This window comes from Delphinus delphis, chromosome 17 (assembly GCF_949987515.2).
Source record: "Delphinus delphis chromosome 17, mDelDel1.2, whole genome shotgun sequence".
NCBI lineage: Eukaryota > Metazoa > Chordata > Mammalia > Artiodactyla > Delphinidae > Delphinus > Delphinus delphis.
Window position 1 is genome coordinate 79,062,420 of NC_082699.1, and position 24,303 is coordinate 79,086,722.

Below are 24,303 nucleotides of genomic sequence, written 5' to 3' on the forward strand. Positions count from 1 at the left end.
GGGGTTTTGGGGTTTTTTTTGCGATACGGGGGCCTCTCACTGTTGTGGCCTCTCCCGATGCGGAGCACAGGCTCCGGACGCGCAGGCTCAGCGGCCATGGCTCACGCGCCCAGCCGCTCCGCGGCATGTGGGATCTTCCCGGACCGGGGCACGAACACGTGTCCCCTGCATCGGCAGGCGGACTCTCAACCACTGCGCCACCAGGGAAGCCCTGTGTGTTGTTTTAAGCCCAGTTTATGGTCATGTGTAGCAGCAGCAACAGGGAGCTAGGATAGATTTGAATAGTTCTCTCCCTCTTCGTTCCACCTTCTTCCCTTGGCTCCCAGGACGCGACCACCCCTGGCCCTCCTTCCTCACCCTCCCCTGCTGATTCCCAACGGGCCAGCTTCACCCCTCGGCTCTCTCCTCTCTGTCCACGCCCCCTCCTGGGATCTCCTCCAGTCTCCTGCTGTGCCTACCAGCAAAGGCAGGCAGCTCCCAAATTTATGCCTCCTGCCAGGACCCCTCCCGCAAACTCTAGCCGCCTGTGCCCTACCCAGCGTCCCGACGTACGTAGCCTTCTAACCCTCGAGCCGGCATTTCTACACCTGCGCTCGCACCCCTCCCCTGGCCGGGCTCCAGCTTCACACCACCCACCGCGGTGAGTGGCAGCTCCACGTCTCCATCGCTCCGGCCAAAAACGCGGAGTCGTCCCTGACTCTCTGTCCCCCCACCCCCACGCTCTGCCCTCCACATGCAGGCAGCGTCTGGCCTCTGCTCGCTCCCCCCAGGCCGCCCTGAACCCGCTGTTGCCTCCCCTGGCCCTGGCTTCTGCCCTTGCCCCCGGCGGACTGGAGGGCCCTTAGCCAGCGGGGTCTCCGGGGATGGTGAGGTTGACCCCAGGAAGGCCGGCTTCATCCCCGCATGGCACTCTGCTGCCACCTTGTGGGAACCGGATCTCTTGCTCCCGTCAGAACCTGCTGGGGCCGATGCTCCCACGATCACACTGGGAGCCTCGGGCCTCGTCTCCAGGACTGAGTCCACTCAGGCAGAGAGGAAGGGGTCGGGAAGAGACAAGGAGAAGGAAAACCATCCCCTGGTGTCACATGAAGCCTGGCATGGAGGGCCCCCTCCCCCAAGTATCTCCCCAATGCACAGGGTCAGGCCCCCCACCAAGCCAGACTGTCCACAGCCCAAAGGCCTTGGAGAGGGTCTGGCTGGGCAGACGCCCCCTCACCGCCCCCTCCAGTGGCATCCCATGTGTCCCAGAAAGGTCCTCCTGGGCCACCAGGCCTGGCGAGGTCCTGCTCTCACTGTCTTCCAAGCCCACGGGGCTCCTGAGTGCTGCGGCCCCTCTGCCCATGGCCCTTGGCCTGCGCCATGCTGGGCACCCAGCCCAGGTTCCAGACCCTCGGGTGGAGAGACGTCCGGTCCCCCGAGAGCCAGGGCGAGGGTTTCTCACAGCAGAGGGGACTTTACTTGGGGGCTGGGGGTGTGGCCGGAGCTCCTGGCTCCCCGACTTCGCTCGGGGAAGTAGGAGTGGACAGGAGAAGGGGGGCCGGCTAGGGGCTCAGTCCTGAGAGGCACCGAGGCCCTGAGGACTCGGGAACACACAGGAGGGGCACCTCTGCGACCAGGGCTCTCTGGGGACAGAGACCCCTGAGCCCAGGACAGAGGGTGTGGGGCTGGCGCACCGATCAGGTGGACGGCGTCTCAGTGTCCTGCACGCACACTCAGCTGTGGGACACGCACTTACACACGCCCTCCACGTGCACTGCTCACCCAGGAACACACCCTCACACACGCATTCCACACGGTCGCTCCTACGTGCAGTTTTCACGCACAGAGACACCCTCACAGAGTCGGAGCTTGCAGCACACGGCTTTAACTTTGAGAACCTATAATGGGGAGCCCGGCACTGTGGACGCTCTCCCCAATCTGTCAGGGATCTGGCAGTGCACCAGTTACCCTCCTGGTGATACATGCATTTTTCTAAAGGAAAATGTCTACAAATGTGGAAGAGAATTCAGTTGCAGTTTTGCAGTATACCCCATCTTTATTTTTTTTATTAATTCTGCATAAAATAATGAATTCATCCAAAACTGATGTCCATGGAAGTGTGGAACCACGTGGCAGCCCCAGGAGGTGGCAGCGGCCCGTTGGTAAGGAACCCCTGTGAGGTGGGTCTAACCTACACAGCCTGCCTCCCCGCAGTGCCCAGCCCCACCAGTCCTAGCAGCCCCAGCTTCACACTGACAAGATCAGGGAAATCTCTGAGCTATGTGAACAGGCAGGGTTTCCAGGGAACCCAACCGGTTTGGGCGGGCAGGTGGAGGGCCACGAGAGAACAGGAAAATCTGGAGTCCTAGGAGGTGGCCGCAGAGCAGAGGAAATGAAGGGGGCTAAGGGGAAGTCACATCGAAGCCACACCTCGACCCCATTCCTGTGTGGAGGGACCGCAGGCAGTCACGGGAAAGCCCCACAGGCCTTCCCGGAAAGCTGGATCCCACCGAAGGATCCAGGCTCCACTGAGGCTCACTGCATGCCCAGTGCATGAGTGACGGGATGGCGCTCAGCATTGGCCCAGGGTCGGCGCTCAGACTTTGACCCCAGTGAGAGCTCAGTTTGGGGCCCAGGTCAGAGCTCAAACTGTTATTAGGAGTGGAGTTTAATAACTGTCCACAGGGCATCACAGCCGTGGTCTTCTATATTTGAGTCATGTCCATTAGGTCATCTATCTCGGTCAGCTTGGGCTGCCATAACAAAATACCAGTCTGGGTGACGTAAACAAGAGAATTTTTTCTCTTCCAGTTCTGGAGCGCAGCAGTCTGAGATCAGCGTTCCTGGGCGGGCAGGTTCTGGTGGGGACTCTATTCCTGGTTTGCAGGTGGTTCCCTCGTACTGTATCCTCGCGTGGTAGAGAGAGCTGGCGCCACATCTTCTCAGGTCACCGAATCCCATCGTGAGGGCCCCAACCTCATGACCTCATCCAACCCTGAGGCCCCCTCTCTGAAAACCGTCAGGCTGGGGGTTAGGGCTCTAACATGAATTAGCGGAGGACACAGTTCAGCCTATAGCACTGCGCCCTTGGCCCTCGAAATTCACGTCCTTCTCACAGGCACGGTGCATTCCCGTCATCCCAATAAGCCCAGGAGTCTTAACGCATTACAGGGTCCGCACTAACCCCTAAAGCCCAAAGTCTCCTCCAGACCCTCCCTACATCAGACGTGGCCGAGTCCAGGTGGGATTCATCCTGGCAAATTCCTCTCTGGCTGTGAATCTGTGCAACCAGACAAATTACGTGCCTCCAAAATACAGCAGAGATTCCCACCACAGAGGGAAACATCGTAAGGGAGAGTGGCGGGTCCCAACCCCAGCAAAGCGGCGCCACGCCGGGGCTCCCGGCGGGTCCTGCCTGCGTCAGCCGAGGACTCTGTCGTGCTGTGCTGCGCACGGCAGGGTGTGGACAAGCGTTCTCGGCCTGCACCCCTGGACGCCAGGAGCGCCCCCATTCGGGCGACTGAAAATGTCTTCAGGCCCCACCAAACGTCCCCTGGGCCACGGAAACGCCCCCATCTGAGAACCACTGCCTTACAGCAACCACTTCATATCAAATCACATCAGCGAACACATGGGCAAGTGTCAATATTTGAAGAATGAGTGCTTCAGGCTGGTGCTAGGTGCTGGGTGCCTTGAACACAAAACAGATAAGAAAGGTCCCAGCCCAGGGCACCGCAGCTCCCCGTGAACTGCGCAGACGGGCAGCCCCACAAGGGAACAGTGAAGGCACAAACATTTTACATCCCACGTGAGGCAGCTGAGCTGAGGGGGCGGGGGGCGGGGGGGGCATGTTCGGAGAGAAAGTACCAGGCACGTAGCGTGGGCAAGGAAGGTGCGCCGGTGCAGGGGACACGCTCACCTCTGTGTGACCTTGAGCAAGTTCCTCCCTCTCTGGGCCCCACGCTCCAAGGGACAGAGCCCGGCCTGGGGGGAGCTGGGGGGCTGGGGTCGGGGTAGACCCCAGGAGTGCTGTGAATCCCGGGAGGGCCGGGTCTCAGGGCACCCCTGGCCCACACCGCCCTGTCACCCTGCTCCCGGGCTGCCCCCCACTGCGAGGCATCCGCTGCCCCTCAGCCTTCCCTGCGGCCCACGGAGCCCCTTCCCCTAAGGATGTTGCGCCCGGCAACATCCTTTCCACCCCCGACGTGCCCTGGGCCCTTTTCTGGGGGGTAAACCAAGGAGGGGAGTGAGATGTGCTCCACGAGGCCATCCACAGGGCCAGGAAGACCTGAGGAAATGAGAGGCCCTCTCCCCCTGTAGGAGGAGCTCGTCGCCCCCAGACACACCCTGGGGCCAGCAGGCAGTGGGTGCAGCCTGTGCCTGCCACCACCTGGTCGACACTCCAAGGGGTCCCAGGGAGACTGGGCACAAAGGGAGGGTCAGGCTGAGAGGGCAGCAGCAGCCAGGAGCCACCGGCCCTCCCTGGTGCAGAGGAATGAGGGGAAAGGCCAGTCCCAGAGGCTGGCTGGAGCTGCTGTGATGGGAGAAGGCTGGTGACGTGGATGCAGCTGCCGCCATGGTGGCCCAGGCGTCAGGTGCGGCAGAACAAGTGGCCTGACTGCTGAGCATCTCACCCTCAGGTCTTGGCCAGTGGAAGCCTTTACAGGATCCTTATGGGACCCAGGACACAAACAGGGTGGAGAGGGGGCCTGGGTCTGGATGGAAAATATCTGGCCCAGTGCTGAGCTCTTGTCACCTCCTCGTCCCGCGGAGGCCACTGACGCGGCATTTCCAGGACTCTCTTGCAGCTAAAGTGCCACGGTGTGGCGGGGTTTTGAGTGAGGTCATGAGGGTAAGGCCCGCAGCTCCGGCCCGTACGCTGTGCTCCACACCCGTGCGACCTGGCAGCCTCCCCAGAAGGTCCCCACCAGGCCCCCTCTCTGCAGCCCACATTTCCTTCCTGCTGATTGTGCCGTCTGATCAAGGCCTGTCACCCCAGTGGGACTCAGCCACAGGGGTCAGCATGGCTCCCACACAGAGCACAGTGGGGCCGAGAGAGGGGCCCTCAACCTGGGTCAAAGACAGGAGTGAGTGAATCTGGGGAATACGCTCTCCTTTCTCTGGCCTTGCCGCCCCTCTGAGGTGGTGGAGAAGTGGTCTGGGGCCCCGTCCTGGGGCGACTGAGAAATGGCCCCTGCCCCGGGCAGGCTCTGCCTTCCCGAAGCAGAAAGAAGGCCAAAGGGAGCGGGAGGGTGCAGCCGTTTGGGGGCTGGAGATTGGGACCTGCCCCGCCCTGGGGCCCTGCAGCCAGGAAGCTACTGGTGTTGACTGTGGGCGGCCACCCCCCCACCCCAGCCAGCAGAACCATATAAAGCCGCCCAAGGTCTGCTCCCTGCTGCCCACCCGCCACCATGAAGGCTGTCCTCCTTGCCCTGCTAGCCGCTGTCTTGGCCCTGCAGCCAGGTGAGACCGCAGGGGGCCACAGGGCAGTGTGGGGGGAGCAGGGCCGGGGGGGGGGGGAAGGGGGGATGATCGAGGAAGGCCAGAGGGGCAGAGAGGAAGGAGGGGGCAGGCTGGGCGGAAGGACACGAGGCAGGGGTGCGGAGAAGGGGCTTTGACCCCACCCAGCTCCCCCTGGGGCAGCTCTTAGTGCAGCAAGGATACCGGGTCATCTCCTAGCTGTCCCCCGAGGCGGGAGCAGGCCGGGCAGCGCGGGGGTCTCTCCTCCAGCGCCGTGGGGCTGGCCTGGCTGCTGGAGGGATGCGCAGAGAGCCTGTGGAGTGGGTGAGGGGCACAGGGGCAAAGGGCCTCAAGTGAAGAAGGGCCACAGAGGGACGGAAGGAAGAGATCCTTCTGCCCAGGCCCAGCCCCGGCTTCTGATGTGGGCAGCAGGGGGAGGCTGTGGGCCTGCACTGCTCCAGTCTGGACTCGGGCCTGGTAGGGACTCTCCCGGCCCAGGGCCCCGGGTGATCAGTAAAGGCCTCAGAGCCTCAGCTCCCTCTTCTGGGAAGCAGGGATCGTGGTGGTGCCCGAGGACACACGGGTCGGCCGGCGTGTGTGGTGCCCGAGCACAGGCTGGCCGCGGGGAACCTGTTGGCACTGGGGTGACGTGGATCCCAGCTTCATCGTTTTACCCAGAGGAGACCTAATCCTCATGACAGCTGGGGCCACTGCCCCCAGGGACAGAGCAGGGCCGGGCCAGGGGCGCACCTACGGGCTCACAGCTCCGGGTCGGGGGGAGGGGGAGGCTGAGAGGGAGTGTGAAGGGTCCTGTCCATCCTGCCCTCACCTGCCTGGTGTGCGTCCCTCTCAGGAGCGTGGGCATCATAACAGGGCCTTAGAGGCAAGGGGGTGGGCGTGGCGCCCTCCCTGTGAGGGGCCCCCAGTTTGTGGTGCTTGTGCACCAGACAGTGCTCTCTACTCTGTGTGACCTATGAGAAAAAGAGGTTCCCCCCACACCCCCGCAGCGCGGGAGGGCAGGCGGGGCAGCCTCTGAGCTCCACCCCACCCCCACCTTGCAGGCACCGCCCTGCAGTGTTACTCCTGCCAGGCCGAGGTCAGCAACCAGCACTGCCAGCACGTGCAGAACTGCAGCCACTCTGAGACCCAGTGCTGGACTGAGCGCATCCGTAAGTGGCCCTGCTGTCCCCGCAGGCCTCCCTGTGCCCCTGCCCTGCCCCCTGCACCATCCCCTAGAAGCCCTGCACCTTCCCTCCACTGGCAGGGATTCAAAGGGCCTGGGATTAGGTCTCTACGCTGGACTGTTCATCCTTCTGTCCACCTGCCCACCTGCCCACTTGTTCTCCTGTCCACACATAAATATAGATGCCCAGCTTCCCATCTATATTTGGTGGGTGAGTATCCAGGGCCCGGCCCTCGCCCAGTGGTCCCCATGCCTCGCCCAGGTGCTGCTGATCTCCTGACCTTCATCAGCAAGGGCTGCAGCTCGCACTGTGTGGAGGACTCAGAGAACTACTACGTGGGCGAGAAAAACGTCACATGCTGCTCTACTGACCTGTGCAACGCCAGCAGGGCCCACGCCCTGCAGCCGGCCATTGTCACCCTGACGCTGCTCACCGCTCTTGGTGTGCTGCTGTTCTGGGGCCCCGGGCAGCTGTAGGATCCAGGAGGACCCTGTTGTGTCCCATGCTGGGCAGTGGTGCCCGGGGGGCACTCCTCACACACACCCGGTCCAGTCACGGCCCCTTCTGAACCCTAACTCAGGTCGGACAATGCCCCTCTGCCCTTTCCAGCCCTCCCTGGCTCCCTCCAGGACTCCTGCCCAGCTCCCACCGCCCGGCAGGCTGCGCTCTGTGATGTGGAACAGCATGCAGATGGCCCATCAGACCCCCTCCCAATATTCCGACCCACCCCTTAACCTTCACTCAGGCACTTCTTCCTCCAGGAAGCCTTCCCTGCTTGCCCCCTCCACGAGCTGAGCCAGGTCCTGTCCGTGGTGTCCCCCGCACCCAGCATGAAGCAGGCTCTCAGGAGGGCCCCAAAAAGGCTGAGAGGAAATGTTCCGAGTAGAATTAGGGTCAGAGGTGTGAGGTCCTGGGAGCCCCAAGAGATGAAGCTTGGAGGGGGGAACAGCTCCCCATGTTCATAGGGGTCCTGGGGCAGCAACCCCAACACACAGTAGGCCCTTAATAAAGGCCCATGGGCTTGGTTGCAGAGAACCTGTCCTTGCATGCCTGCAGGCTGAGGTCAAGGTTGGGGTCCAGGGCTGTGGAAGGTTGCCACCTGGGGCCACGTCTGTGGCTGTGGCTGTGCCCTTGGCTCCGGCCAGGGCAGGAGCAAATGTCTGACTCCTGGAAGGGAGGACATTGCTGCAAGGCCGTGTCCCTGGGACCTCCCGGCTCTTGCTGTGTGGCCTCGCACATGTTGCTCAACCTCTCTGAGCCTCAGATGCTCACTGGGACCCATCTCTGCTGTGAGGACTGACCCAGAGACTTCAAGGCATGGAGACATTTCAGGGTGGGAGGGGCTGCTGCTGCTGCATGAGGCCGCCAGAACCCCTGCGCTGTCCTCCCCCTTCAGCTTGAGGACAGCCCCTCTGTCTGTTTCTTCAATTTCTTATTTTGTTTGTTGTAAGGGCTTCACACCCAGAGCAAAAAATTCAAACTGTACAAGAGGGTCTCCAGTGCTGAGCCAGTTCCCCAACCCCGACCGCGGGCCCCTCCCCTCTCTAGGATGCTCCCATCGCACGCTTGGGGCTCCTTCTGGGGTAACTAACTGTGAGGCCTGGGGGAGCCCCAGGGGACACGGCCCCTGCCTGGCCTTTTTCATACCTGGGAAAGTCCTTTTGAAAACCCAGCTGGCCCCTGCCCTCGGGCACCAGGGCTCAGGGAGGGCCGGGCCCTGGGTGAGACCTGCCTGCACAGGACGGTGCTTCCAGCCCACACCAGGCGCTGGGTGGTGGATTAGGCAGGATTAGAACCCGGGTACTGGAGAGACCCTCCAGGTTGGCACAGCAGCAGGTGGGGTGGGGTCCCACTCACCAGAGTCCAGGCCAGGGCACAGGGAGCCCCAGGCAGCCTAGTGTTGCGGGTGGTGACGTCGGGAGGGCAGAGGAGACCAGAGGTCCCCGCACTCAGAGCCCACAGCAACCCACACCTTAGCGCCTCCCTGTGGAGGGGTGCTCCGCCCTGGGGCCAAGGCTCATGGAGGTGAGGTGCCCTGGGCCCCAGTGGTTTGAATTCTTTGGGTCAACATGAGAGGAGAGAGATGGCGGGTGGGTCCCCATGCCCTGTAACCCAGGGCCTCCTCTCGCCTCCTGAGCCGTCCCTGAGGTCACGCAGCCTTGAGCCTCCAGAAGAGGGACAGGCCCCGGGAGGCGCAGGAGCGCTCCGGACCCAGCACCGCGGGGCAGGTCTCCCCCTCCCGCAGGATGGAGGGCTGACGGGGGCTCTGCCTCTCCAAGGGTGAGGACAGCATGGGGGCCACCTGCAGGGGCAGCCCAGGGTCCCTGAGCCGGCCCAACGCAGCATCTGGACTGGGACCCCCACCCGCTCCACCCCACACCATTTCATCGTCAGAAACTGTGGGAAAGCAAGAAAGAGGAAGTGCAGAACCCTCTCCCCACGCCCTAGGATGGGCCCCATTTTCCGTCCCCGTTTTCACCCTCATGGTGATGCTTCCTGTGCAAGAATAAGGAGCATCCTGCGAGTTACACACCTGGTCACACTCTCTTCAGGAAACCGCTTTTTTTTTTAAACCTCTATCTCTCCTTGGTAAGGACGAGACACCCCGTGGTGGCTGAGGTGATCCTCCGGACAGACCGACGTGTTTTTGTTTTTAAGATGCCACTTGCCGAGCACCTTCCGTGGGAGAGAGACTGTCCTGGTCTGTCTGCATCTATAGTAATAGGTGGCGACAAACGCAGACATGGCATAGCGCTCACCACGGGCCCCGCACTCCTCTGCCGCCTCCCTTGCAGTCATTCATTCATTCCTCCCCCCTTGGGGGCAGGGCTGTGCAGAGGAGGAACCCGAGGCAGAGAGAGGTGAAGCAACTTGCCCAAGATCACACAGTTAGAACTGGTGAGGCTGCATTCCAACCCCGGTAGAAAGAGGCCCAGAGAGGTGAAGGAGCTGACCCAGGGTCACACAGAGGGCTCCTGCCCACCCCAAATCGGGCCCCTGAGTGGGCATCTCCCGCCCTGGCCCCAGCTCCCAGCCACACCCAGTCCTGGGCTTTCCTCCCCTGAGGACTCTGGCTCGCCGGACATCTCTCCGCCGGGGCTGAGGTTGATGACTGGTCTGGCTCCCTGGGGATGTCCCCACCCTCCCCACTGGACTCCAGCTGCAGCAGGAAGTCAAGCTAGATGGGAAGGAGAGTGGGTCTCCAGCAGGTGCTGTGCAGTCCTGGAGTACCCCAGGGGGCCCTTCCTGAGTCAGAAGAGATGCAGAGTTCTTGCCCAAGCGCCCACAGCTGCAGGGCGCAGAGCTGGGACCCCATCCATCCACCCCACAAAAGCTGTGGGGTGTTGGGGCAGCCCGCAGGTGAGCAGTTCGCCTGTGCCCAATGCTTGGACCACCACCGTGGCCCGCTGCCTGAACGTCAGCACATGCCCTGGGAGCCCAGGTCTGCCTCACCGGGGACGCTGGCTCCGGGACTCGCCCTGGGCAGACAGCACCCAGAAAAGAACCCCAGCACAGAAGTAATCGAGTCGGTCTCCCCCAGGGCTGCGATAGAGCTACCCTCTGTTAGGGAGACCGCCCCCTTTTTACGGAACTGAGTTTCAGGTCCACGATGGGCCGGTCCCCCAGTTCGCACTGCGGACAAACAGGTCTGCGCCCTCGCGATCCTGGTTCTGTCCCGCCCGCAGGCTACCCCTTCGTGGCACTGTGGTGGTGACCAAGGCGTGCGCGGACCCATGCGAGCCCTCGAACGCGGACGGGCTGGGCCAAAAGGGCCCACAGAACTGCTGCCGCCAGGATCCGTGCCCCGCGCGGGGCGCTGCTGGGGTCCGGGCCGGGCCGGGCCGGGCGGGGCCCGGGAGAGACTCTGGGGGCGGGGATGGGCGGAGCTTGGGCGGGGCCGGGGCGGGGCCGAGGTTGGGTCCTGGTCCAGGGGCTTCCCGCCGCGTTCCGGCCACTCGCACCGCTGCTCCTGTTTTGCCGGGCGGCATCCTGAGCCCCTGCTCCTCTTGGGTCTGGAGCCTCGAATCCAAGCAGGCAGCCGCTAGAACTTAGGCTGCGGGACTACCTCTGGCGGTGACGCCCGGTGCTACCCAGACACGAGGGTCCTTGAGGAACCAAGGGGACCCAGAAGTACCCCTCCTCTGCTCCTCCACCCTGCTGGATACTCCAAGCCAGGGCCGAGGGAAGGGATCGAGGTTCCGCGCCCAGGACTCCTTCCAGCCTCCCAATAAACGGCCAGTGACCCATCACAAGATGCCTGCGTCCATTGTGTGGGACTGAAGCGGCCCGATGGTGGGGGGAGGGGGGGCAGAGAAGGCGCTGGTCCTTACAGCATTCACGTTTTGAGCGCCCTCGGTGCACCGGGCATCCCGCTGGCCCTGGGCTTTGGCAATCAACGAGACAGACCAGGCCCTGGCCTCCTGGCCTCAAGGTCCAGCAGGGAGAGAGCACCCCCTGCCTACGGATCATATCTGTGAGTAAAAGTGGAGTGAGACCAGGGCTCTGGGGATCTAGCCCAGTCCGGGTTTCAGGAAAGGGTCAGATGGGGCAGGGAGGGTCCCCTGGCAGGGACAACAGCATGTGCAGTGTGTGTGTGTGTGTGTGTGTGTGTGTGTGTGTGTGTGTGGTGTTGGGTGGTCTCCTGGATAGCAGAAGCTCAGAAGGAAGCCAGGTGGGCAGGGCGGTGGGGGGAGCACAGGCTGTGAGGAAGTTGGGGGCAGGGGTCTCATAAGCTCCCGGCTGGATTCCCATTCACCAAACTTCACTGACATCTCCAGAACCAGGTCTCTAGCTTCGGGGCCCTCCCTGGGGGGACGGGACAAGGTGGGTGACAAGGAGGCTGTGTTCTCAGAGGAGCAGCAAAGGGGGGCTCCAAGAACATGTCATTCTTCTATTCGCCCTGAGAAGCTAGCTCGTCCCCGGACAGACAGCTCAGAGCCAAGCCAGGGCAGGGAGAGCATCACAGGGACACGCGCGAGCAGTGTGCGGGAAGGGCCTTCTCACCGCCAGGGCTTCCTAGGGCAGCTGGGCCTGCCCTGATAGGAAACGAGCTCCCTGTCCCTGGGAGTATCCAAGCAGAGCCAAGGCCCAGGGAAACCCAGACCCCACTCTGCCCAGCTGCTGGCCCCAGAAGCAAAGCCAGAGAAGCAACAAACTCAGCCTCTGCCCTGACAGTGAACGTGGAATGGGAGCCCGCCCAGCCCCAGCGTGGACTGTGGAACAGGGCTACCCCTGGATCTCCTTCTTCAGGGGCTTTCAAGAACCCCGCAACCCAAGCCCAGGCTGGGTGTGGACTGGATGAAAGTCCAGTTGCCTCAGTCCAGCTGCTGCCAGATGCATTCTCAGAGCCTTGGGACCTCAGCGATCACTCCTTAAACCCACCCATCCCGGGACTCCAGTACTGACCTAAGGAGGCGGCCTCCAGGGTCACTGGCAAACACCTTCGTTGGAGAGGCCTGGAGGCCGGCCGGCCGGGCCTTCTCTGGGCCTTCCCTTCTGGCCTCGCAGAAAAGAGGAAGAGGACACCCACTGTGTGTGGCAGTCTGCCAGGCCAGGCGTCCCAAGTGCCTAAGGCAAGGCCTTTGAATCGATTGCTGAGTCATTTACTGACTCTTCCCTCTCCATCCGGGACGTTATTCGCTCCAACTTCAAAAAGTGCAAAGGGTGGGAATGCTTGGAAATGAGGCTGCGGTTATCAGGACCTTTGGGGAGGAAGGGGTGAATGTGGGGGGAGGGGTAATGAAGTTACAGGCTGAGACTGAAAAGGTGTATTGGGGCCAGACTGAGATACTCCCTGAACCCGCCGCATATGGGGCCGTCGCCCTGCGAAAGTGGGGAGCCAGCCCCTGGTGGTTCTGGAGTAGAGGAGGGTCGGTTTCCAGCAGCCTCCAAGCAGCGCCGCTAGGGACCGGCCTATGTCCATGTGTCCTGCCAAATTCCACAGCCTAGGCCGGGGAAGTGCTGGAGACTCTGACCCTCGGAGATCAGAGGCGGAATCTCCAGGGTCACTCCAAGTCTTAAAGAGCCAGGGAAAGGCGCGAGGGGCTCGCGCTCGCAGAGGGCGGGCAACGCTGCGGGAGACCTGCAGCGCGGGGACTCACCGCCAGATGCCGCTGTGGTGCTCGGAGTGCCGCCCTGTGCCCCGCCCGCTCCGGGGAAAGCAAAAGCGGCGCGGGCTGCGGGGGTGGGACGGACCACTGAGAGCGGGGAGGGGGGGCCCGGGGCGGGGGGCGGGGCTCCGCGCAGGCCTCCGGCGCGTCTCCCCCCTCAGCCAGCCTCGCGAGATGGTTCGCTCCGGCCGCGCTGCGCTCAACGGTTCCCAGGCTGGCCGGCAGAGCTGGGGCATCAGGGCTGCATTGCCGCGCGCACTGTCGGCACCAGCGCCGCGGGCCCCGCAGCACCGCTGCGCCCGCCGCCGCGATGCTGGGGCTGCTCATGGCGGTGCTGGCCCTGGCGCTCGCCTACTTCGCGCTGCTGGACGGCTGGTACCTGGTCCGCGTGCCGTGCGCAGTACTGCGCGCGCGCCTGCTGCAGCCCCGCGTCCGTGACCTCCTGGCTGAGCAGAGCTACTCGGGCCGCGTGCTGCCCTCGGACTTGGACCTGCTGCTGCACATGAACAACGCGCGCTACCTGCGCGAGGCCGACGTGGCGCGCGCCGCGCACCTGGCCCGCTGCGGCGTGCTCGGGGCTCTGCGCGCGCTCGGGGCGCGCGCCGTGCTGGCCGCTTCGTGCGCGCGCTACCGCCGCTCGCTGCGTCTGCTCGAGCCGTTTGAGGTGCGCACCCGCCTGCTGGGCTGGGACGACCGCGCCTTCTACCTAGAGGCGCGCTTCATCAGCCTGCGCGACGGCTTCGTGTGCGCGCTGCTGCGCTCCCGCCAGCACGTGCTGGGCACCTCGCCGGAGCGCGTTGTGCAGCACCTGTGCAAGCGCAGGGTAAGCGTCCCCCGCCCCGAGCGCACTCCTCCCGCTGGACCCTGAGGACTCCTGGTCCCTGCCCCCCGCCCCTGGGGAAGGCCTGCCGCCTACCCCTTTTGGGGTGCCCCTGTCCGGCCGAGTACCGCTCCAGCCCTTTTCTTTGGACCCAGGGCCTTCTTCACTGATGCCATTCTTCTTGGGACCTCTCAGGGTCGCCTCATCAACTCTCTGTAGTCGGACTCAGCATGCTCCCCTCCTGCCATCCCTTATTAACCCCTCAAGGCTCCCTGCCCCACGCTACGCCTTTTCCAGAACAGGGAAGGCCAGACCAGGCGTCTCCCAAAGAGTCTAAGTGTGGCTTGGAGTGCGGAGCCGGCCTCACTGGTCCTTGGTTCTGAATGTAGCATGGAAGCCGGGTGGGGGTGGGGTGGGGAGATGGGGGCTGGGGCGTTAGTGAGGGGAGGTTGCTGGGAGTTCTCAAGGACCTGAGAGCCCTTTCACCCAGCTTAGACCTGAGGGGCTGGGTCACCATCACCTGGGTTAGGGGTGAGCCCTGAGCCCTGTAGAGCTGCAAGCCCTTCTGCCTTTTCCAGTTGGAGAAAAGGCTGCAGCACCTGCCTGGGGCTCAAGGCCCCTCCCCAGGGCCTGCTCCTCCCAGCACAGCCTGCTGCTGCATCATGGCACCTGGGCCCTGGGGATGCCGTTGCGGTGCTGGTTGCCAGGGCAGGCTCCTGCTGCAGGCACGTTCCTAAAAACATGCTTGGAGCCTCCATGCCAAAGCCAGGGCCCGCTGGGCCCCTAGGTGCCCTCAGGCAGGGTGCTGCCCTCTCTGGCCCTGGACAGGAGCAGAGGAGGAACACAGCCGCACGTTAGTCACGAGAGGCTAGCCTTTCCTTTATATCGCAGGTGGGGAAACTGAGGCTCAGAGGGGCAATGCGAACTGCTTGAGGCTGCACAGTGGGCCACAGGCCCAGTCCCCTGGTTTTCTGTCTCTTTGAGTCAGGGACGCCCCCAAAGGGCCTGGATGCCTCCCACCGCGCACCCACAGAGGTGCTCTGCATGTCCCTTCATGCGTCAGGAGGCTGGGAGGGGATGGCCATCGAGGCTTTAAATCGACGGGCTGAGAGCTGCGAGCAGAAGGTAGAGGAGAGGGAGCCAGGGCCACTGTCCTGCAGGGGAGGGTGGTCAGGCGGGGGCTGATGGGTGAGACCTACATGAGAGGCAGGGGGCGCCCACACCATGGCATGGCGAGGACACTCGGCCCCAGATGGCCAGGAGTCACCCGGCCTGAACCTGTGGGTCGGGAGGGTCCCAGGTGCAGTCCTGGGTTTGGTGTGGGACAGGCTGGGCCCAGTGCCCAGAGATCTGCATGCTGAAAGGCTGGTGTGGGGCAGCACGGCCTTGCAGGGAGAGCTGGGCTACAGCCAAGTCTGGACCTGGTGATTCCAGCTGGGCCGGGAGGAGGATGCTTCCGGGAGCCAAGCCTGGCTCTGCCCAGACTTACCCTGTGACCCGACTCTGAGCACCTCTGCCCAGCCTCCCTGACGCCCTGAGGTGGGCGGGCTTTCCCCCTCATTCCTGAGAGGCCCGCAAGTCCTCGGACCCCTCCAGCCTGGCCCAGCCCCTTGCCCTGTCACAAAATGGTGGCCGAGTTTGCAGGGAGGCGGCTGGTGTGGCTGAGCAGGAGGGCGCAGGAGCGCGGTGCTGAGCTGCGAGGTGGCGTCCGGCTCCTGTTGGCGCGCTGAGAGGGGGCCTCAGGCATGGCCCTGTCCTGGGCTCTCCCGGCAGAGCCGCTCTGACGCCGCTTCTGCCCCGCCATCCCCTGCCCTGCCTCTGGCCGCTCTGGGTCTCCCGTCGCCCCCCCAACCAGCTGGCTTCAGAGGGTTTTGCCCCAGATCTGGGAATGTGCAGAGGGCTCAGTTGCCACCCAGCGGGGGAGACAGGCCTGATGAGGGGTGTGGTGCCCCGAGAGCTGGGCTGGGGAGGAACCTGCACCGCGGACGCCTGGGAGGGGCTGGGGCTGGGGAACGAGGTCCAGACGTGTGAAGACAGCAGCCTGGCTGTCCCCGCCACCCCCCAACCCCCGGCCCTGCTGGTCCCCATGGCAGCGGGCGGCCCGTGGGAGTCTCACCCTCGTCTTCCCCTGCAGGTGGAGCCCCCTGAGCTGCCAGCCGACCTGCAACACTGGATCGCCTACAACGAGGCCAGCAGCCAGCTGCTCCGGGCCGAGAGCGGGCTCGGCAGTGTTGTCAAGGACCAGTGAGCGCCACAGCCTACCCGCCCTGCCCACCAGCCTTGACCCCGGGGCAGCTGCCCACCCTTCCCCGCCTGCCAGGAGGCAGAGAGCGCAGAACGGGCTGGCCGGGCTGGGCTCTCTCTGAGCTGGAGTGGCCTTGCGACCGGCCCAGCCCCCTTCGCACGCCCAGGGCCCTCCCCCGCCCCCATTATTGATGCCCCTCTCCGCCCCATCCCACGCGGAGCACGGGGTGCGGGTGACACAGGCACCCAGACCAGCTCCGATGCGCTCAGGATGATGACGATGGGCAAACTGGGAGGCCCAGGGCCCTTGGCATGCAGGCAGCGGGGTTTGGGGGTGGCCCACCCAGCAGGTGCAGCCCCGTGTCCGTGTGTCTAGTTGGGGGAGAGTGCCTGGAGCAGGGGACTGGCTGGAGTTGCCCTGAGCACCGGAGCTTGGAGTCTGAGCTGCCGTGGGGGTGAGGCCCAAGCAGTCCTGGAGGCAGGGCTGGGGCGGGCACGGCAAGGAGCTGGGAAGGATCAGAGCGGCACTTCAAGGCAGATCCCTCTGGCTGCGAGTGAGGGAAGGGGAGGCCCAGGGCAGAGTCTGGCAGACCAGGGGTCAGGCAGGCTGACCCAAGGGCACTCAGGAGGGAGGTCTGGCCACCGGGCTCCTGGGATGGGGGCGGGTCCTGCAGCAGAGGCTTGTGGCCCTGGAGAGTGTGCTGGGGCCAGTGCAGGTCAGATGGCACAGGGGCTCCAGTGGAGGCGGTGAACTGTCGTAGCTGGGGGTGTCCTAGCTGGGGCCTGCTGCTGAGGAGGGATTGGGGTGTGGGATTCTGCCTGGGTGCCCTCACCCATCTTCACCCTTCACCCTTCACCCCGGCTGGCTGGGGACAGAGGTCAGGGCTCTGGGTGTAGGATTGCTGCTTTCCTGTGTGGGGGGCTGCCCAGGGCAGGGTGCCTGCTCCCCTGTGCCCCTGCAGCTGCCCCCTCCGGCCCAGGGGCAGGCCAGAGCAGCTGGGGCCCAGGACTGCCCCCTTGCCACCCAGTCCACGACCCGCTGCCAGCTGGAGCCAGGAGCACAGCCACACCCCTCATGTGTCCCCACAGTGTCACCTGCCTCAACCACCGTGGGAACGCTGCAGTATTTCTGTTTTATTTAAAGAAAGCCCAAGAGTAAAGGGTCTTAAACGTGAGCTTGCTGGGGAGTCCTCATTGCTGAAGCCCTGGTCCCCCAGGGGTGTTTTCTGGCGTGGGGGTCTGTCGGGCTTGTTGGGTGAGCTTGGGGACCACGCTGGCAGGCTGGGATGCTGTCCACATTCCACAGAACATGGGGTCGAGGCCAGAAAGGAGCTGCCCCAAGCCCCTCCGGCCCTGGTCCTCTCCTCATCTGCAGTTTTCCACAGGGACTTGGGAGGTCATGCCCCAGAGTCTGGGTCTGGGCCCCCAGGCTCCTGGGGTCACCGGGCAGGGTGTGGGTGCCAGGGGGGTCAGAGGTCAGTGGGCCTTGATGCGTGGGGGCCAGGGGGAGCATAGGGGCTGTTCTGCAGGCTGCTCCATGAGGGCAGGGAGTGGGACCCCTGGGATGTAAGGCAGGTGAGTGATGGAGGTGTGGGTGGTGTCCGTGCTCTGACCACCTGCCCAGGAGGGCCCAGCACTGGGACCTGGGAAAGAAGGGCAGTTGGAAGCAGCTGGGTTTGCAAGAGGCATTCAGCGATGGGACAGTGGGGCTGGAGAGGCGGGGAGCAGGTCAGCGGTTTGCTGCCAGGGTGGTCGGCTGGGGCCTCGGCCCTGTCCACCTTTCCGGGCAGCCTGAGGGCCTTGGGGACTGATGGGCCGTGCCTCATGCCTGTCCTGAGCCAGTGGCCACGTGGGGGGCAGTTGGGCACCCGCACAGAATGTCTGTTTCTCTTTGTGTAAGAGGTGTTTGCACAGGTCCTGAGAGGTCGGGGGCAGGGGAGGTTGGGGGATCGTATTAGGTGTCTGAGCTGAGCATTGCCAGACAGGACAAGTTCCGGGGTGGGACCACAGATAGGAAATGGTGCGCGCAGATGATCTGAGCCTGGGCAGGTCCAGCCAGTGGTCCTAAGTGGCTGGCTGGGGCCCTGGAGCAGGAAGGGGGGCTGCGGAGACAGGATGGGGGTGCCTGGGCGTGGTCTGACCCACTTGGCACTGTGTGTGTGTGTGTGTGTGTGTGTGTGTGTGTCAGAGAGAGAGAGAAGGGGTGTTCAGGATGGTCAAGGGCATCTGGGTTGCATGTGGCTGCCCCGGGGCATGGGGACTTCTGTGTCCACTTCAGGGAGATGCACCCCAGCTGGGCAGGGGGAGGGGAGGCTCTCGGTCCACATTTGGAGGACAGGCCAACAGCAGAGGGGAGGAGGGTCCTTGTTGACTAGAGGGACTGGGGCCAGGGCTGGGGCTTTGGAAGTGTATCTGCAGCCTGGCTCTTGGGGCGAGTCCCACTCTGATCCCGTGGACTGGCCGCTTTTGTTGAGAAATTCAAGTGACTGTTTCAGCCCGCACGCGGGCCGGGCACTGGTTCTCCTCTGGGCCATGCTCCCCACCTCCCACAGGCCGATGGCTACAGGGAAGTCCGCGCCAGCACCCCACAACCCTGTGTTGTCTGTGGGGTATCTGGTCCCCAGGTGACCCCCCCGCCTGCCACCTGCCTGCAGGACACTCGGGGCGGGGGCAGGAGGGGCGCTGGAGCTCCTGGTGGGGGCAGTGGTGGCGTTCCACACCCTCATCTCTCCTTTTCTCGATTTTAACCTAATGGAAGAGGGACCCTTGCTCCTTTCCCTTGCCAGTGGGCAGGGGTGGGGGGTTGAGCAGCCCTTGGTAACCCTTGGTGGGCATCTCCCCTCCCTTTGCAGTTCTCTGTGACCCACCAGCTTCCCCATGACTGGAGGTGGGACGTGGGCACGGTCTGGCACCAGCTTCTTGCCTCTGAGGCCCCACGTGCCCACAGATGGTGTGAGCAGCTGCCGGGCGCCCTCTGGCCACTCCTGAGGCCCCTCCGCCGCGGCCTCCCATCTCCTGGGGCGGGTGCGGGCCCACGGGCTGGGCAGAGACTCGGTGGGCCCCTTTGGGCTCAGACCACCTCACTGAGCTCCCGGTGGAGGTGTCGGCAGACGCATGACCTGGGTGCCCAGGGGAGGGGTCCGAGGGGCGCGTGCCGTCTGCTGGCCATGTCGGCGCAGGGCGGAGGCCCCACAGGTGCCTGCTGCCACCCACCTGCTCACCTGCTCTGCACCCCTAAAGAGCCCAGAGGTACCCTCCCTGTTGCTCCTCTGGTGAGGCTGAGGTGGGAGTGACTCAGCCTCCCACTCCTTGGGGTGAGGGTCCCTCCAAGTGCAGGGTCCATTAGGTGCTGTCTAGAAGTCTGGCCGCAATGCAGAGCGTGGAAAGTACCCAGCCCAGAGGCCCGATGGCACGGTGGGCAGAGACACCCTGGGCTCACTCTGGCTCCCGCCTCTGCCTCCCTATAATGGGGCTGGAGCAAGTGACCACCAGGGACAGCTGGGAGCCACGTGAGGGAGGGGCAGGAGCCTGAGACAGGCCCTCCTGGGACCTAAGGACCCTGGGCTCCTGGGGGTTGGTCAGCCTCCGAGGCCGCTCTGCTGCCCACCCTTGGGCAGACAGGCCAGGCCACTGGGAGTGCTGCGGGCGCAACACGGCCGGGACCCCCGAGCTGGCCCTGGGGGCCAGGGGTGAGCTGGCACGGCCTTCGTGTTCCGTGCACACAGCCGCCTCTAATCTCAGCTGTCCCCAGGGCCCGGGATGTAGTAGGCCCGTTGTCTCAGGAGGTGACTGAGGCCCGTGGAGGTGTAGGGGTGGCAGCAGGCCCAGGTGCGCCCCACTCCTACACACTCGGGAAGACCCAGCCTGGGTAGGCAGGCTGAGCTCCACAGGCCCGCTTCCCCAGCCTCCCCTTGCTGCTGCGGCAGCCCTGGGCTGGACAGGCATACTCGCCCGTGGAGAAAACTGGATTGCAACCCCAGTTTCCTCCCCATCCTGGGGGTGGGGGGCGGGGGAGACGCCTACAGGGTCTCAGGGACTTCTGGGAGCGGGGTCAGATTTTCCTTGGGCTGAGGAATGGGTCCTGCCTGGTCTGACATGCAGGAAGGCTGGCCCAGGATGCATTTCTCCCCCTAAGCCTCTGTTTTCCCATCTGTGAAATGGGTCAAAATGGCCCTGGGTGAGAATGAGGCTCAGGGGCCAGAACACGCCTGGTTCCAAGCCCAGCTGCCTGAAGGCGGTCTGTGGGCTCTCAGCGTCCGGAAGAAAAGAGGTCGTCTCCAGCCTCACCTTATTTTCTACAAGTTTGGTGGAGGAGGAGGGCGGAGAGTGCCCTGAAACTGTTCTCTCCCCTAGGATCCCACGAGTAGCCTGAGGCCCAGTGAGCTTGGGCCATGGGGGCATGCCAGCAGCGCTGACCGCCAGCAGTGCCAGGCTCTTCAGGAAAGGAGATGACCCAGGATTATGGCCCCCGAGGGGCCAGGGCCCCAGCACTGAGCCTGGCAACGCCCATAGAATTACAGAGGTCATGGGAGCAGCAGTAGCTGGGGTAGGCAGCCCCAATGCTGTCTGGGTCAGCGGTCTCGCAGGAGCTGGAGCAGGAACTGGTCACCCCGGGGCTGTGGTTGAAGCGGAACTCCGCCGGGGAGGGCAGGCATCAGAGCCTGCGCCCCGCCGCCCAGCGCCTTCTTCAGCCGCCCCAGCCTCCATGCACTTGACCTTGCCCTTCCTGCCTCTTCCCATGCTCCCCTGAGACCCCTAAGCTAACGGCTGCCCTGGGAAGTTACCCTGTTAGGGTCTGCAGCGTGGCCCTGAGATGGGAGCTGGGAGCCCGAGGCTGGTGCAGCCCCACAGAGCCAGCCTGCGGGCCCCCAGCCTCACCTGACTCCACCATCAGCTGCGAGGTCTCGCACGCTGTGTCCTCCGGCTTGCAGTTAGTAATGGTCTCGCACAAAGGAAGGGCCGTGGGCTGCTCACAGGTGAAGCACCTTAAGGCCTCACCTGGGAGAGGGATAGGGACAGACCCTCATCATCCGACCTTGAGACCCGTTCTGGACAGAGGAGGAGGGGCTGGAGAAGAGGCCAGGGATGGTGCAGGCCCCGGGCCATTCCCCACGGGTCCACCTCGAGCATCTTCTGTCCCTCCCTGGGCGAGCGGCTCGCCCTGCTGAGCCCCTTCCGGCCCAGGCCACCAGCGCAGACCTGAGCACCGCGAGCCTCTACCAGAGCTTTGGTTTGCCTTCCTGGAGAGCGGGCTGTGACCCCTGTCCTGGGTGAAGCCAGGCTCAGGACCAGGAGGCTCGTTTAGGGTGAGGGAAGGTGAGCCCAGTGGGGGACCTAAGGAAGCCTTCCCCTCACAGCCCCCCGATGGCCCCTCCCCACTGAGGAGGTGGGCCAAGCGAGAACCAGAGACCGGGCCCCTCGCCAGCCAGCCGCACTCGCCCAAGCTCACAGTCGAGGCTGAGGTGAGCAGCGGCGGCAGCAGGGCCCTGGGAAAAGCCATTCCTTGTGCTCAGGAGCCGGGAGGGCGGCAGCCTGTGCCGGCCTCCGGTTGGGGTTTATAGCCAGCCCTTGGGCCCCATCTGGGTGGCACAGGGCAGAACTGGGAGGCAGCTGGCAGGAGGATGCGTGGCCGCCAGTGCACTCACAGGCCCTGAGGGGGCGGCACCTCGCAGCGCTGGAGCCTGCCCGGGCCCCTCCCTGCAGCCTGGCCCGTTCCTGCCACACGGGAACTGTAGGCCTGTTTGCCGGGCTCTGGCCTGGACTGATGTCCATCTCAAACCCAACCAGGCCAAGGTCCACCTCCTGCACTCCCAGATGTCCTCTACCTGGTGTATACCTGACCCAGGGACCCACCAGAGCAGAGGCCGGAGGTGGGGTGTCAGGCCAGGTGCAGAGGAGGTGAGTGCCTGGTGAGGGGGTGGGTGTGGGGCAACCAGGCCCCCTTTGGGCTGACGAGGGTGGTGCCCGGACCAGCCGCCTCATCACTGCCAACCCCGTCCCCACGAATGGCCTTTAGACCAAGCCTGAGCCTCCTGGTTCTAGACCCCAGACAAGAGGGCTCTGCCCACACCCCCAGGCTCCTGGATCTTCTCCACTGCCCACCTCCACCGCACACTTTCCCATTTCCGCGCCTTTGCCTGTGCTCTGCTTCTCACTGAGCGGCCTCTCTGGTCTCCCATCATAGCCTCCAATCTCCCCTGTGCTATATGGCCCAGTCCAGGTGCTTCTCACCCAGAGTCCTTTCTGGTATCCCAGCCTCTCTGGTTTCTCTGTCCTCTGAGGGCTCAGTGAGTGGTTGTGTGGATGGATGGATGGGTGGGTGGGTGAGTGGATGGATAGACGGAAGGATGCATGGATGGATGGTTGAAAAGACAGATGGGTGGATAGATGACGTTTGAGAGAGTGGACGGGTGGAGGGAGGAATGAGTGGATGGGCGCTGCATGAGTGGGGGGCTGGCTGGTGGGAAAGGGGGTGGGTGAAAGAACAAGTGGATGGGTAGGTGGTGGATGAAATGGTGTATGCTGTGTGGACGGTGGAGGGGGGCTGGCTGCAGGGTAGGAAGTTACCCCCAGTCTCAGGGCAGAATGGCATGCTGGGAGGAGCTCAGGGCTGGCAACTGGGAGGCCTGGGTCTGAGCTTTGCTGCCGTCTCCACGTGTGGCCTTGGGGTGACTCTCTCATCCCTCTGGACTGGATTTCTGTCTGTATGATGAGACTAGGGACCCTGGGCAGTTGTGAGGGCAGAAGTGACCTGGCCACGTGGACTGAGAGATGGTCGCAAGGAAACAGAGCGGGGGCGTTGTTTGCAAAGGGAGAGACTGTGGTTAATGCAAGTCAGACCAGCAAGTCACGCGTGGCGGGTGTGGCACAGACAGCAGCAGGGCGGCCCTCCCCTGGGGCTTGGTCTGCACGAAGGACTTGGTGAGAGGAGCCGGGGCGGGGCTGGTCTGAAGCCTCATAGACTGAGTGGGTCCCCACCCCACAATCTCCCGTGCAACCAGGTCTGCTCTTGAGCCACCCTGACCCCCTTCTTTTTTTTTTTTTTTTTTGCGGTACGTGGGCCTCTCACTGTTGTGGCCTCTCCCGCTGCAGAGCACAGGCTCCGGACGCACAGGCTCAGCGGCCATGGCTCACGGGCCCAGCCGCTCCGCGGCATGTGGGATCTTCCCGGACCGGGGCACGAACCCGTGTCCCCTGCGTCAGCAGGCGGACTCTCAACTACTGTGCCACCAGGGAAGCCCCCTGACCCCCTTCTTTTATGGGTAAACCAGGCAGAGGGTCATCGACCCAGAGGGCAGCTGTGAAGCTGCCCGTGAAGGTCACAGCGGAGGTGGACGTGAAGCAGTGGTGGGGTGGGCGTGCCGAGAAGCAGGCTGGTCTGGGCTCCAGGTCGGGAGACCCCGTGTGCTGTCGGGGAGGCTGCCTGGAAAGGGCCTGTGCCCGGCTTTGAAGGAGCCGGAAGACCTCGGAGGTGGCGGCTGGCAGGGAGGGTGCTGCCGGGGCAGCAGCGGGGTAGTGGCCAGGAAGGGCACGCAGCCTTCCCGTGTTTGCCTGTAGGGCTGTGTGCGTGTGTGTGTGTGTGTGTGTGTCTCACCACCCCCGTCTCAGTCCCTCCGTGACCCAGCCCCTCCTCACGTCCACCACCGTTGCACAGCACTCATGGTGATTTGCTCCAGATGCCCCGCGGGATGAGGCCGCTCCTCCCCCAGCAGCTCCCCAGCCAGGTGAAGATGGTCCCCATTGCAGGAAGGACAGGGAGGAATGAGGGAGGGAGGGAGGGAGGGAGCCCGGCTGCTTGGACCCAAAGCCTTTTCTGGAATTGACAAAGGTGGCGACTGCTCTCTGCCCACGGGCTGCCTGGCCTGGCGGCACCTCTGACCCTGGGACCCCGGCCCCACCCTACCCGGCCCCACTGCCCCATCTCCAGAGAGCAGAGCGTGGCCTTGCACATGGTTCTGTGGGCATTGCAGGTCGTGGTGGTGACTCAGCTGGACACGCTGGTGGGCTCAGGACAGGTGTAGCATTGCAAGGCCAACACTGGGGAAGGAGTGGAGAGGGTCGGGTCGGTCAGGCAGGCCCCGGACCTCCCAAGCCCTCTGACCAGAAGGCCCAGGTTTGAGGGGGACAGCTCCAGCCAGGGTCCAGTCGCCACCGACCAAAACTCAGGGAAGATTCAAGAGCTTGGAGCTGGGGTGCCCGAGTCCCGAGGCCGCTTATGCCCCTGGCGGGGCCACGGCCAGGCAGGGATGAAGCAGCTTCGGGAGCGCTGGGGAGGCGCAGGGAGACGGAGGCGCTGGGGCCCCTGCAGTAAAGGGCCTGGCAGGGGCAGGTGGGTCACCCCTGGCGTCCTCAGCAAAATGCAGGACCCGAAGGGCTGCAGAGGGGATCAGGGATCAAGCGAGGGGGTATGTGGCGTGCAGGCTGGGCCGGGCTGGGCCCGGTGTGCCCGCTGGTGGAAGCTTAACAAGGGAGGGGAGAAGAGCCGCGGGGCAGTGAGAGCCAGGCC

General features: G+C 64.2%; 3 protein-coding genes across 3 annotated transcripts; 2 read left to right on the forward strand and 1 right to left on the reverse strand.

Moving 5' to 3' along the window:
• The first annotated feature begins 5,377 nt into the window (after positions 1 to 5,377).
• Positions 5,378 to 7,191, forward strand: LOC132440406 (prostate stem cell antigen). The gene is made up of 3 exons (XM_060035324.1): positions 5,378 to 5,442; positions 6,501 to 6,608; positions 6,885 to 7,191. Exons 1-3 carry the CDS (start codon positions 5,391 to 5,393, stop codon positions 7,097 to 7,099), a joined length of 375 nt encoding a protein of 124 aa, XP_059891307.1. The 5' UTR covers positions 5,378 to 5,390; the 3' UTR covers positions 7,100 to 7,191.
• A 5,738-nt stretch (positions 7,192 to 12,929) lies between these two features.
• THEM6 (thioesterase superfamily member 6) lies at positions 12,930 to 16,966 on the forward strand. Its single transcript, XM_060035326.1, has 2 exons — positions 12,930 to 13,556; positions 15,688 to 16,966. The coding sequence occupies exons 1-2, from the start codon at positions 13,044 to 13,046 to the stop codon at positions 15,799 to 15,801; spliced, it is 627 nt and encodes a 208-aa protein (XP_059891309.1). The 5' UTR covers positions 12,930 to 13,043; the 3' UTR covers positions 15,802 to 16,966.
• Positions 16,967 to 20,256: 3,290 nt separating this feature from the next.
• Positions 20,257 to 21,297, reverse strand: LOC132440356 (secreted Ly-6/uPAR-related protein 1-like). The gene is made up of 3 exons (XM_060035284.1): positions 21,153 to 21,297; positions 20,647 to 20,795; positions 20,257 to 20,430 (listed from the first exon to the last, which is right to left on the reverse strand). Exons 1-3 carry the CDS (start codon positions 21,295 to 21,297, stop codon positions 20,257 to 20,259), a joined length of 468 nt encoding a protein of 155 aa, XP_059891267.1.
• Between the last annotated feature and the right edge of the window lie 3,006 nt (positions 21,298 to 24,303).

Bases quoted from the DNA above. Each gene is read 5' to 3' on its own strand.
- LOC132440406 (XM_060035324.1), top strand. From the start codon at position 5,391: ATGAAGGCTGTCCTCCTTGCCCTGCTAGCCGCTGTCTTGGCCCTGCAG. The intron at 5,443-6,500 runs GTGAGACCGCAG...CCCACCTTGCAG, and splicing joins TGTCTTGGCCCTGCAGCCAG to GCACCGCCCTGCAGTGTTAC. The intron at 6,609-6,884 runs GTAAGTGGCCCT...TGCCTCGCCCAG, and splicing joins GTGCTGGACTGAGCGCATCC to GTGCTGCTGATCTCCTGACC.
- THEM6 (XM_060035326.1), top strand. From the start codon at position 13,044: ATGCTGGGGCTGCTCATGGCGGTGCTGGCCCTGGCGCTCGCCTACTTC. The intron at 13,557-15,687 runs GTAAGCGTCCCC...CTTCCCCTGCAG, and splicing joins AGCACCTGTGCAAGCGCAGG to GTGGAGCCCCCTGAGCTGCC.
- LOC132440356 (XM_060035284.1), bottom strand. From the start codon at position 21,297: ATGGCTTTTCCCAGGGCCCTGCTGCCGCCGCTGCTCACCTCAGCCTCG. The intron at 20,796-21,152 runs GTGAGGGGAAGG...TCCCTCTCCCAG, and splicing joins GGAGGGGCCATCGGGGGGCT to GTGAGGCCTTAAGGTGCTTC. The intron at 20,431-20,646 runs GTGGGGCTGCAC...TCCCCGGCGGAG, and splicing joins GGGGCCCGCAGGCTGGCTCT to TTCCGCTTCAACCACAGCCC.